General features: G+C 38.6%; 1 protein-coding gene across 4 annotated transcripts; it reads right to left on the bottom strand.

The window, feature by feature from the left end:
- Window positions 1-2,198: 2,198 nt before the first annotated feature.
- On the bottom strand, window positions 2,199-12,451 carry LOC130544917 (F-box only protein 44-like). 4 transcript variants are annotated; one of them, XM_057319091.1, is made up of 7 exons: window positions 11,832-12,451; window positions 11,634-11,704; window positions 11,275-11,536; window positions 10,908-11,022; window positions 10,661-10,756; window positions 2,879-3,014; window positions 2,199-2,578 (listed from the first exon to the last, which is right to left on the bottom strand). In XM_057319091.1, the coding sequence occupies exons 1-7, from the start codon at window positions 11,896-11,898 to the stop codon at window positions 2,432-2,434; spliced, it is 894 nt and encodes a 297-aa protein (XP_057175074.1). In that variant the 5' UTR covers window positions 11,899-12,451; the 3' UTR covers window positions 2,199-2,431. The 4 variants fall into 4 exon arrangements, with proteins under 4 accessions (XP_057175074.1, XP_057175075.1, XP_057175077.1 ...); XM_057319092.1 differs by having other exon boundaries at window positions 11,275-11,531; window positions 11,635-11,704; XM_057319094.1 differs by having other exon boundaries at window positions 2,201-2,578; window positions 11,275-11,531; window positions 11,635-11,756; window positions 11,832-12,450.
- Between the last annotated feature and the right edge of the window lie 264 nt (window positions 12,452-12,715).

The following is a 12,715-nucleotide window of genomic DNA, read 5'->3' as shown; positions in this document are numbered from 1 at the left end:
GAAAGGGCTCTTTTAATTCATTCAAATAAATAATATTAAACTACATAAAGTACTCTTATTAACTGACCAAAGTATTACAAATGTGAGAATTATACATTAAAGCACGGATTTTAAAGTTAGACTTTGAATTATGTCAATTCCACTATTGCACACACATTACGCAAAAGTATTTAGTTTAATTACATCAGAAGTAACTAATTAAATTACAGAAAAATAAGAGTAATCCCTTACTTTACTTTTTCAAGGGAAAAGTAATTAAATTACAGTAACTAATTACTTAGTAACTAGTTACACCCAACACTGGTCGCGAATAGGTCGTTTCTGGGACTTTTAATATGAAACTAGCAATTGAGAGTGACTTTATTGTGAAATGTTAACGTGTTTGAAGACCGGACACATGGCTCAATTCTTGCTCTCATAAAGTTCTTCGAGCGTGAACTGTGGTTAAATCTTAGTTTGAGATGTTTAGTACGAAAGTAAAAATAGTTGTACAGGTGCAGTGTTGACCTGACAGACTAGTTAGACTAGACTCTTTGAAAATGAAGTTATTCATTAGAAACTAGGTAACGTTATACATAAAATATAACCAACAAATGCCGTTTATAAACCGTACGTTTAAATACTTCAGTTGTATGTAATTTTCTTAATGCTGCGCTTTAATATTACAGTTATTCTGGTATTCTGTCACCTGCCACAATAATAGCCACTCGTCCACATTAACGTTACATGCCAAACATAGCATGACTGCATGTTTCAGAGGTGTTGAAAATGTTCTTGGCTGTTTTATAACATCTAAATCATTTTGGATTTTACCAGTGCATCCTTTGGGCTTTAAAGCAGAATAGTCTTTTGACACATTAAATGTGTAGTTTACATATTACCATGTAGTTTACAAAACACCCAGCCAGTCATTGTGCTGTCAACTGCAATACACCTGAAATGAACTTTGATATTTTTCAGGTGTTTGACAGCAGGGCTGTGACTGTTATGATTGGTGGTGAAGCTTATTCAATTATATTACTTGATGCTGTAGGTATGATGTTGCTCTTATGAAGCATAAAAATGACATAAAAGTCGTACCACAATCTCATGCCACCGTTGACACGGTATAGCTGCGTGAGGCTGGTTGGGATGCTTAAACAGGTTTGATAGCCCCACAGTTTCACAAAAGAAAATCCACCTTGCCATAGACGATATAATAAATTCAACATAAAAAATATAGTTGCAGGGATGAAGAGCTGATCCATTGTAACCTCTCTAATCTCAGCTATACACGTTACACAATTCACAAGGTTTTCACAGACCTACTGTAACTATGCCATTCAAATCTTCCACTGTTTTGTAGGTCAGGATAAGCTACGGCCTTTAAACAGACGTCGTCTTATTGTGTTTCTCTGTAGTTTCTCTTTCCTCGTTTGAAAATGTTAAAGACAAGGTGAGTTTTGATCTTGTGATTGGTGTTGATTGTGGAGCTGATGTTAGTTCTGTGTTGTCAATAATGTACAATAACTTCGATTGATATTGATGCAGTGGGTGCCTGAGATAACATATCACTGCCCGAAAACCCTTTTCCTGAGGGTTGGAACTCAGATTGACCTAAGAGACGATCATCCACTGTTGAAAAGCTTGCAAAAAACAAACAAAAACCAATCAAACAAGAAACAGCAGAAAAACTAGCCGGAGACCCAAAGGCAGTGAAATAGGTTGAATGCTCTGCTCTAACACAGGTGGGTATGCCTGTCAACATGTTATTTCTATTAAATTGTTGGGTTTGGTCATTTTTTGAAATTTTTTGTTATAGAAAGTACTGAAAAATGTATTTGAAGAGGCAATATTAGCAGCTGTAGAGACCCCAGTGGCCCAGAAGAAACGTGAATGTGTTATGTCATGAGGTGGACAGAGCAGCCACTTCAAGATGAATCTGGCCATCAACCAACAAAATCTTTTTATTTTTCCACACGTTCCAGAATCAGCTCTGATTCAACATCAGTTTAATAAAGACTGGACTTAATACTTTCTACTGAATCGTTCGCTTTTTTCTCATGATATTAACTGGAAACCAAGTTAAATAATGGGATAAGTGTGTGTACAACCATTTCTCCCTTTGATGATACCAAAAAGCAAAACTTGTAAGTTTTACTGTACACAAGTTAAAAATATTACAGTAATATAAATTGTAGTTTTAGGAAATTCTTTGAATCTTTATTATGAATAATGCAATGCAAGCAGTTTAAACAGAGGTACGTTGCACTATTTTGTACAAACAAATCTGTCATTAACAAGGTTACATGCTGAGAACGCAAAAATTATGATTTTTGATAAATACTTCATGTTCTTGGATGACAAAATGTAATATCAAGTATTTGATTTAAGGTATATGTAAATATATATATATTTAAGGTGTTTTTTAAGATATACCAGAATAAAAAAATCATCTCTCTGCAGCTGGACAGATCTCTACACTACTGTTAATAACCCGTATTCCATACCAGCCTGCCCAGTACTGTGTATCCTGCCCTCCATGAGTAAAACGAATAAACCGAACTCCACGTCCATAATCTTTGAAGACATGTGTCATCTAAAATTAAAGAAAGACGGTGAGAATAAAGGGTAACATTTTACATTACAGTCATACTTGCTAACATTGTCTGATCAATGAACAACACATTACATGAACAATACAATTTTTATTTTTTAATTTTAGTTAATTGTGGATTAATAGTTGTAAAGTTTATACATAAAACTGATTTTAAATTATTACTAATAATTATTAATATTAATAAATGCTTTATATGTATTATTGATTGTTGGTGTTATGTAGTTGGTGTTAAAAAAACTGACATTTTTATTTTATTTTAATTTATATAATTAAACTCACTGGACACCACTGTTGATCATTCCACTGCTCAAAATAAACTGGGTCAGGGTCAAATGTCCTCATGGGTTTCTTCTTCTGATCAAGCAGCTCTACGCAGATCTTGTAAAAACTTCCACAATCTCTGCGTGGGGCATACCTGCAGGACACAACAACGCAAAACAGCCTGAAGTTTTAAGGTAGGGTTAGGTTTAAGGCTTTGGTCCTGCTGCTTTGTCATTGCTACGCTGAACAAAATTATAAACGCAACACTTTTGTTTTTGCCCTCATTTTTCATGAGCTGAACTCAAAGATCTAAGACTTTTTCTATGTACACAAAAGGCCTATTTCTCTCAAATATTCTCCTTTGCCGAGATAATCCATCCACCTCACAGGTGTGGCATATCAAGATGCTGATTAGACAGCATGATTATTGCACAGGTGTGCCTTAGGCAGGCCACAATAAAAGGCCACTCTAAAATGTGCAGTTTTACTGGGGGGTCCGAAAACAAGTCAGTATCTGGTGTGACCACCATTTGCCTCACGCAGTGCAACACATCTCCTTTGCAAATGACTAATTTGTATACTAACGTTACAGATCCACAGGTAATACTAATCTCGTGCGAATAGTGCTCAGGGCATATCAAGCGATCTCTAACAAAGCAAAAGGGATTGTTTTGCTAATGGCTCCCTGTAACAATGTTCAAAGTAAGGAAGGAAGGAGGCGGGAACCGGCGAACGTTAAACCAAACTTTTAATAAAATAAACAAACAAAAAAACGAAAGTAAAGTGCTGACAGCTCCCTCACAGTCCACTGCCGGCCACACAAACACAATAAAACATAACATAAAATCAAGGCCTGGTTCTCTCTCGTCCTTCTCCTCCTTTTATGCTTCCCGAGCTCCGCCGTGAGATACACGAGACAACGTGTAGCTGACGCTCATTATCACTCGCGTTACCAGCCGGAAAATAAACAGATGCACTCTGACCAATCGAAGGAGAGTTTACTCACACGTGACTTTTATTAACAAAGTTTGGTCCGTTAGAAAATATTGCCTTGTGAATGCGAACCGAACTAAAATAAATTTCAATATTGTAGCGATTTAACCCCCGGTTTCGGAACAAAGCAATCAATACACAGGTGTGAAAATGCCCTAAAAGCGAATGCGAACCCAGACCTGTCTGAAACGCCTCGTGTAACCACACCCCGACGAATGTATGTCACTTCGTAACATGATTTGACTTAAGAACGCACAAATCTAAACACAAGTGAGGTGGGCGTACTTGTAAATCTCATTGTATCGTCACTGTCGCAGCCATGTCGCGGAGACGCTGTTTGTTTCTTTGCGAAAAGAAAGACTCTTTGTTTGCCCTGCCAAAAGATGAGACAACTAAAAACAAATGGTTACATTTTATTTACAACACTGATACAGAAAAGTACAATCCGAATGTTCAAGTTTGTGCAGCGCATTTCACCGACGATTGCTTCACAAACGTGGGAGAGAGATTAAGACCGGCTATGCACGAAAGCTTTGGTTAAAAAGTGGGGCCGTTCCAACCATTAAAACTTCGCTGGCGCTTCAGATTCGCAGCCTGTAAGTATATTTTTATTGTAAAAGACTTTATTACGGACTAACACGTGTTGAGTTTGTCGTGTGTTTGTGATCTGCAAATGCAGACACGCGCGCAACGTGAAAAAGACAACATAAGTCCTAATAATCAGTAATTATGTTCCAACTAGAGGCAACAAATGTCGTGTTTATAATGGGGTTTATTGTCTTTGTTGAGTCGCGACGAGACGTGGCGTAACACTGGTTGATCAAGAAGGGCCAAAGCGCTCGCGTTATTTATACCATTCCCTGCTGTAATGCGAGCTTGTTTCCATCTCACACAAACTCTGTATGATGTATATGGTTGTTTGTTTATAGTCTTTATAACGTCGTATATAAAAGGTAAAACAGTTAGCTATAGTTTTTAACTATTTAACATCATATTTGTTTAATAAAACCTTACCAATCCTTTACATCCTGCTCAAGTCACGCTGGCAAAGTTGATGTATCGGCTTGATCATCTAAATTTTCCGTATCCGATTCGGGCTCGAATTGATATAAGGAAGTACCGATGACATTTGATCACCTGTCAGGAGAATTGCGTGCGAACATGATGTTCCGAATATGGTAAGAGGCGTTACATTTCCGTGAAACACTTGAAGTATTCGACCAATAACTACGTACTGGTTAACTGGCCAATCATAGCACACCTCGCTTTTCAGAGTGATGAGCTTTGTAAAAAATCAGCGCGTTTCAGAGAGGCGGGGCAAAGAGGAGATACAAACATGCACGGTAGTTGGAAAATACAGTGTTTTTGAACCTTAAATCGTGTATACACATTACATTACATCTAAAACAAACCATAATATTCGTTTTAGCCGTGTCACATGACCCCTTTAACCACGCATTACTAATGTCGGAATCCGAAGGAAGGTTATGCAGCAACTGTATTCTTCCACAACCAGGGATGGCACAATACACTGCGTTCCAAATTATTATGCAAATGATATCTTTCTCTGGTTTTCCTAATTTGTCGATGCAAATGACAGTCAGTATAATTTTCAAGTAATCAACAGTTAGGGTACATTTGGAATTTTATTGAACAAACCTCCCACTGACAACAGTATTTATTTAAAAAATGAAAAACTCAAAATGCACTGTTCCAAATTATTATGCACAACAGAGTTTGAAAACATTTCATAGGTTGTAAAAAACTGAAAATGGTCATTTGTTGAATTTGCAGCATTAGGAGGTCATATTTACTGAAATCAAAAGCTATTTCAATCAAAAACATCCTAACAGGGCAAGTTACATGTTAACATAGGACCCCTTCTTTGATATCACCTTCACAATTCTTGCATCCATTGAACTTGTGAGTTTTTGGATAGTTTCTGATTGAATTTCTTTGCAGGATGTCAGAATAGCCTCCCAGAGCTGCTGTTTTGATGCTAACTGCCTCCCACCATCATAGATCTTTCGCTTGAGGATGCTCCAAAGGTTCTCAATAGGGTTGAGGTCAGGGGAGGATGGTGGCCACACCATGAGTTTCTCTCCTTTTATGCCCATAGCAGCCAATGACACAGAGGTATTCTTTGCAGCATGAGATGGTGCATTGTCATGCATGAAGATGATTTTGCTACGGAAGGCATGGTTCTTCTTTTTGTACCATGGAAGAAAGTGCTCAGTCAGAAACTCTACATACCTTGCAGAGTTCATTTTCACACCTTCAGGGACCCTAAAGGGGCCCACCAGCTGTCTCCCCATGATTCCAGCCCAAAACATGACTCCGCCACCTCCTTGCTGACGTCGCAGCCTTGTTGGGACATGGTGGCCATCCACCAACCATCCACTACTCCATCCATCTGGACCATCCAGGGTTGCACGGCACTCATCAGTAAACAAGACTGTTTGAAAATTAGTCTTCATGTATGTGTGGGCCCACTGCAACCGTTTCTGCTTGTGAGCATTGGTTAGGGGTGGCCGAATAGTAGGTTTATGCACAACTGCAAGCATCTGGAGGATCCTACACCTTGAGGTTTTCGGGACTCCCGAGGCACCAGCAGCTTCAAATACCTGTTTGCTGCTTTGCAATGGCATTTTTGCAGCTGCTCTCTTAATCCGATGAATTTGTCTGGAAGAAACCTTCCTCATTCTGCCTTTATCTGCACGAACCCTTCTGTGCTCTGAATCAGCCACAAATCTCTTCACAGTACGATGATCTCGCTTAAGTTTTCGTGAAATATCTAATGTTTTCATACCTTGTCCAAGACATTGCACTATTTGACGCTTTTCGGCAGCAGACAGATCCTTTTTCTTTCCCATATTGCTTGAAACCTGTGGCCTGCTTAATAATGTGGAACGTCCTTCTTAAGTAGTTTTCCTTTAATTGGGCTCACCTGGCAAACTACTTATCACAGGTGTCTGAGATTGATTTCAGTGATCCAAAGAGCACTGAGACACAATACCATCCATAAGTTTAATTGAACAATATACAATTAAATGTTTACGACACTTAAATCCAATTTGCATAATAATTTGGAACGCAGTGTATTTAGCTATCTTTAACAGCATGTTTGTTTATTGCTTGCTCGCTCTATCTGATTCCGCACCACTTGTGTTACTTCAGTACTGTCATGCACAAACCAGTGGGCGGGGCTAGAGAAGTAGTCGTTGATATTCTTTCTGTGGAGGCAGTGTTCAACCGATCAATGGCGTCATATATATGTGCATTCCAGAACCTGGCGTTCGCTGGGCCTGGTGTCAATAACAGTTGTAATTTCAGTAACAAGGGCGTTTTCAGTTCTGACACTTACGTGATGTTCGCGTGATTATGATTCCCTCTTATATAACAAAAGCTTGGGTTAAAATTGTGGTTTTAATTCATGGCACCTTTAAATAAAAATAGTTAAAGGAATGTGACTTGGCCTGAAAAACTATTTCAGTCAGAAGAATTATTTTCACTTTAATCCATGTGCATGTTTGGGATGCTCTGGATCGGCGTATACGACAGCGTGTTCCAGTTCCTGCCAATATCCAGCAACTTCGCACAGCCATTAAAGAGGAGTGGACCAACATTCCACAGGCCACAATCAACAACCTATTCAACTCTATGCGAAGGAGATGTGTTGCACTGCGTGAGGCAAATGGTGATCACTCCAGATACTGACTGGTTTTCGGACCCCCCCAATACAGTAAAACTGCACATTTTAGAGTGGCCTTTTATTGCGGCCAGCCTAAGGCACACCTGTGCAATAATCATGCTGTCTAATCAGCATCTTGATATGCCACACCTGTGAGGTGGATGGATTATCTCGGCAAAGGAGAAGTGCTCACTAACACAGATTTAGACAGATTTGTGAACAATATTTGAGAGAAATAGGCCTTTTGTGTACATAGAAAAAGTCTTAGATCTTTGAGTTCAGCTCTTGAAAAATGGGGGCAAAAACAAGTGTGTTGTGTTTATAATTTTGTTCAGTGTAGTTTATGGATGTCTAAATAGATGCAAATCATAATTCAGTCAGCAATTTCTGTACCTCAGTTTGCAAGTGGTATGCAAAGAGACACTCAATTCAAGTTCAAAATGATAATATTACATCACTTTGCACGTGAAGATTGAACTGTGGGAGATTTTCAAACATCAGTCTTCAATTTCTTAAAAAGTATAGTTTTTTAAATCATGAAAGGCCACTGAAGCCTGAGATTATCTGCAAAACAAAGCTTGAAAAGAATTGGAATTGTAACAAATTTTCTTTAGGGATTCAACAGAAACCTGAAAGGGACGTTGCTTCCAGTGTGTTTCCTTGAAATGTATTCCTGTTTGCAAAGTCCACTTTTTATCTTGAATTTGAATTTTATCTTGAATTTGAATTCAGCACATCAAAGACCTGGGGCCCGTTCTTCGTACATCGCTTCGCTTACTATATCCAAGATCAAATGAAATATCCGAGATGACCTAATCCCGCAAATCATGATCTGGACAATACGGTTCTTCGAATGCACCTGTTGTGTACGATTAGTATATCTGGATTAAATTGTCTGGGACCATTGCACGCTCATGCACTGAGGAAAGGCAGCATATATCGATAGAAGAACTAGTGATCAGCAGCGCTGCTATTGGCTGGTTGTTACGTCAAAAGACGTAGTCACGGCCATAGTTTTTAACGGCTGCTTGAAGATTATGAAATTTTATTAATGTCAGGAACACTTCAAACGATGCACAGACAACTTTCAGAGATATTTATAACATTTTAAAGCAGTTGTATATTTTGATAAATGAACTTTTAGTTCTCAGTGGTTAATTGCGATGAGATGGTGTTTTCCCCCCACAAAATAAAGTGTTTCATATCCATTAGTGTTCACTGCGTAGGATACTGAGGAAATTGTCTGAAGACTGTCCATTTCAATAACATTTCTTAAATTGGATAAACTCACTAGCAGTTGCAGGAGTCCATATCATCTGAAAGGCTTTTACATCTGCTGAGTCTGCACAGAAACGCTGTGAGGAAAATATGATTTTGTTGTGCTATTTTATTGCTTTTAATGTTTCGTGAATTATTGATTTCTCTCCACAAAAGGCACATCCATGTATACACTTTTTAAAGTCTTTAAAGGTTGAATTATATGCAAATTCTATAGCAAAAACTTCAAAACATTGACCTTGACAATATAAAGAACACAAACCTAAAACTGGAGATTTAGTTTTAATAAGATTGCAGATTTAGAAACTATTTCTATATTGTTTACTGACTTAACATTCTTGACTCTTATTGCAGGTAAAATATGACACTGATACCTGCCGATTATCTATGGAGATTAAAAATGAAATGCATGTGGGCCTAAGCATGTTTGTGTTTTTTATTTAAGAATAATAAAGAAATGGTATTCCAAAAGTTATATCTCATGAAGCTCAGTCTAAGTGTAGTGGTTTAGAGATCATCATCAGGCTGCTTCTTCATCACAGGCCTTCTCTCTTTACTGATGATGTGTGTAGTGTAGCACATGCAACAGTACAGGCCCTGTCAGGTTCATCCCTTAGACTTTATATACACTGAAATCCTTCATTCCTATCAGTTGCCCAAAGGTCATTTCATGATCCTGTCCTGACTTGAGCTGCAGTGTAACAGGTTTGGGTCAGGGAATGGTGTCTTCAAACAGTCCCATCATAAACGTGACTGAAGATTGTTTACTCATGCAGATTCAGGTCATTTTGCTTCAGTGCTGGTGATACTGTAGGTGTCACACACCATCTAAGAGTTTTCATCAGTCAGCTTCCTTATTGATTCAATTGCTTTTTGCTTAATACTATTACTACTATTAAAATGAATATTACCTGCAAATATTACATTTACGCATTTGGCAGACGCTTTTATCCAAAGCAACTTGCATTGCTTTGTACTATACATTTTGTTTCTCACTAAGTGCAACCCCTGGGATCGAACCCATGACCTTAGCGTTGCCAGTGCTATGCTCTAACCACTGAGCCACAGGAAATATTATCATTTATTTTCAAAAAATAATCTGAGACCTATGATGCAGTCTATGACATCAATCAAGACATAGTCATTGACATGATCATGACTGCAGAATCTTTAGTCCCCTTATATAATATTAATTAAGCTGGGGTCTTAAACTGAAATACCACAAATTTGCAAATGAAAGGACAAACCTCATTTTTCATAAATTCCCTCTATCATATGCACTGTCTGTGCTTTTATGTACTGTATATTTAATATGAAGCTCCAACAAATTAATATGGCAAATATCTCCTTCACAAGGAAAAAATGATATTTTATTTATTCATTCATTCATTCATTCATTTATTTCGGTCCTCACCTAAGACTTTTCACAGTAAATGAGAAACAAAAAAGGGTCCAAATATATTATATTACATCACAATAAATATTGTTCTAAAAGCAAAACACCTCGTTAATCACATGTTAAATTCGCAAAACTCTTTATATCAATCCTGTAATTTGCGCAACAAGTTGCTTTTGTATGAATGAAGCCGACTGCATCATGGCCGCGATCTAATCCTGTTTACATGAATAAGCCTGCTCCCAAGCAGGTTTAAGGTAACGGACCTGTTGCTAAAACAACAAGTCCAGGATGGGCATCGAAGAACCGAACAATCCAAGATCATGCGAAATCTTCAACAATGAAATCCAGCAACTGAGTTAGTGAGGTACGAAGAACGGGCCCCAGGTAAGATAAATGAGACTCCCATGAAACTAGCATCATTGAAGTTGTAAGCACTTACCAGTCTGATATTTTAATAGCAGGTTGCAAGTGATCCATAAATGCAGGACTGTAGCCTTCTTTTTTCAAATCAATCAGCTGTTCTTTTAGACACATCCTGAGGACAAAGATCATAGATGAGCTTGATTCCATTTAAACAATTAAAAGAATATATATGATCATTTATTTCAGTTTAATATGACTTTGTAAAGACAGAAATGTTACAACCAATTGAATTTTAGTCTAAAGGATCAGAAAACTAAACATACCCATAAGAGGTGGCAAAACATTTGTCAATTGTGTCATTTGGAAGTGGTGCACAATTCCCTTCTGTTTTCCAGCCATCTCCACCATTCTCAACCAGCTTCCATCGATGTAACTTCTCTAAAAAACACTAGCAACATTATAGATCTGCATTGACATTTGCAGAGGAAAAGATACTTATACTTCTAAGATAGCAAAAGTATTTGAATTTTAAGAAGGTCTAATACAGACTAATTTGTTTTTAAGCAACAATAACCAACTCTTAATGCAGTGTGCACAATACGGCAGTAAATCAGCATTTGCCAAGTGCATTCATGTAAATGGAACAGAATTGTAACATCTATTGTAACAGTTTCATATTTGTGGCTTGACCTTCAGCTCTGGGATTTTTGAGCAGGTTACGTCGTTTCTTTGACAGAAAGTAGAAGAGGCGCCAGTCGTTTGGTGGTCTGGACGCATCGCGGAGCTCGATCCCCTCTCTCCGACAGCGCTCTCTCCAGTGTGCGGCACTGTCCACCAGCTCCTTCCACTCAAGACACACCAAACGACAGATCAGTACCACTTCCTTTGCAGGCAGATTCAGTAAGACCTCCTCAACCACAGCCAGAGGAACAGCCGCCCCAAGACTTCTGAACTAACAGACAGAGAGAGAGAGAGAGAGAGGGGGGGGGGGGGTTGTTTACAGCCCACTGTAACAGGTCTGTGCCAGTTCCAAACACTCAACAACTTACTGCATCTGATCCGGTTTTAAAATCAGCAGCAAGCTGCATTTGATGGCTTGTCGACTGACCCATTCCTGCAGCTTGACACGACAACATTTGGTGTTGTTATCACACTGCGCGTCTGGCACTTCGCTTTACGTTGAAACACGGAAGTTATTATTTTGACACTACAGCATCAACCACTGAAACAGATATAACGTCGCTTACCTACTAACGTTAGTTGTGTCAAAAAATACTTCGCAAACCGATAACAGAAAGTATCATCGGTTTCCATACAGGTGCGCTCTATGCTGTATGTCTGACAGAAGATAACTGTTCTGACTGTTGACAGCTGACCCGTTACATGGACTTATATCCGTTTGACACACGAACCGGCATTCTTAATTTCCCAAAACAGCTGAATCGGAATCTAATTCTAACCTTATTATTTAATATCACGTGTTTGACGTGAAAGGGCCCTGAATCGAAAGTTTCGACAGAACGCGTGCTGCTGACACGATCCGGTGTTTTGTCGAAGTCTGTTCAAACAGGTGTTTTGTCGAAGTCTGTTCCCCCTATGTTTCCTCAGCGTTGTTCCTCATAGCGCCCGCTACGCAAACAGCGTGTAGAGGGCGGGCGCGTGCACGTTCCACTGGTGATTTTCAATTACCATACACATAACTAACCATTTTACAATGTATTTAAATTCATCCTTATTTATTTAAACGTATTTTATATTGCTTTTCAACATTTTGCGTTGTTCTACAAAATACATTTTAAAACAAACTGAACAGACCAAAGAATGGCTAGAAGTCATACAAAACAGGAAATGTGAATATATATATAATTCATGGTATGAGAATATCTGGTATTTTCAACAAATAATTGAAAATCACCAGTGGAACGTGCACGCGCCCGCCCTCTACACGCTTGCGTAGCGGGCGCTATGAGGAACAACTCTAATAGGAGGAAACATAGGGGGAACACACTTCGACAAAACACCTGGATGCCTGCACGATCCGTTCTGCGCATGCGCGTAATTACGTACTAAGCCACGTCACGGTTTCCCTACACTATTGGTATCACGCATGCGATGAAACACTTGACAGCCA

This window comes from Triplophysa rosa, linkage group LG21 (genome assembly GCF_024868665.1).
Source record: "Triplophysa rosa linkage group LG21, Trosa_1v2, whole genome shotgun sequence".
NCBI classification, from domain to species: Eukaryota; Metazoa; Chordata; class Actinopteri; order Cypriniformes; family Nemacheilidae; genus Triplophysa; species Triplophysa rosa.
Note: the sequence above shows the minus strand (reverse complement) of the source record. Positions and strands in the feature narration are given on the sequence as shown.

Excerpts from the sequence above, each read along its gene's own strand:
- LOC130544917 (XM_057319091.1), bottom strand. The coding sequence starts at position 11,898 with ATGGAAACCGATGATACTTTCTGTTATCGGTTTGCGAAGTATTTTTTG. Across the intron at positions 10,757-10,907 it reads TGTTTTGCCACCTCTTATGG|GATGTGTCTAAAAGAACAGC; the intron begins GTATGTTTAGTT and ends CTTTGTCCTCAG. Across the intron at positions 2,579-2,878 it reads ATGATCAACAGTGGTGTCCA|ATGACACATGTCTTCAAAGA; the intron begins GTGAGTTTAATT and ends CTTTAATTTTAG.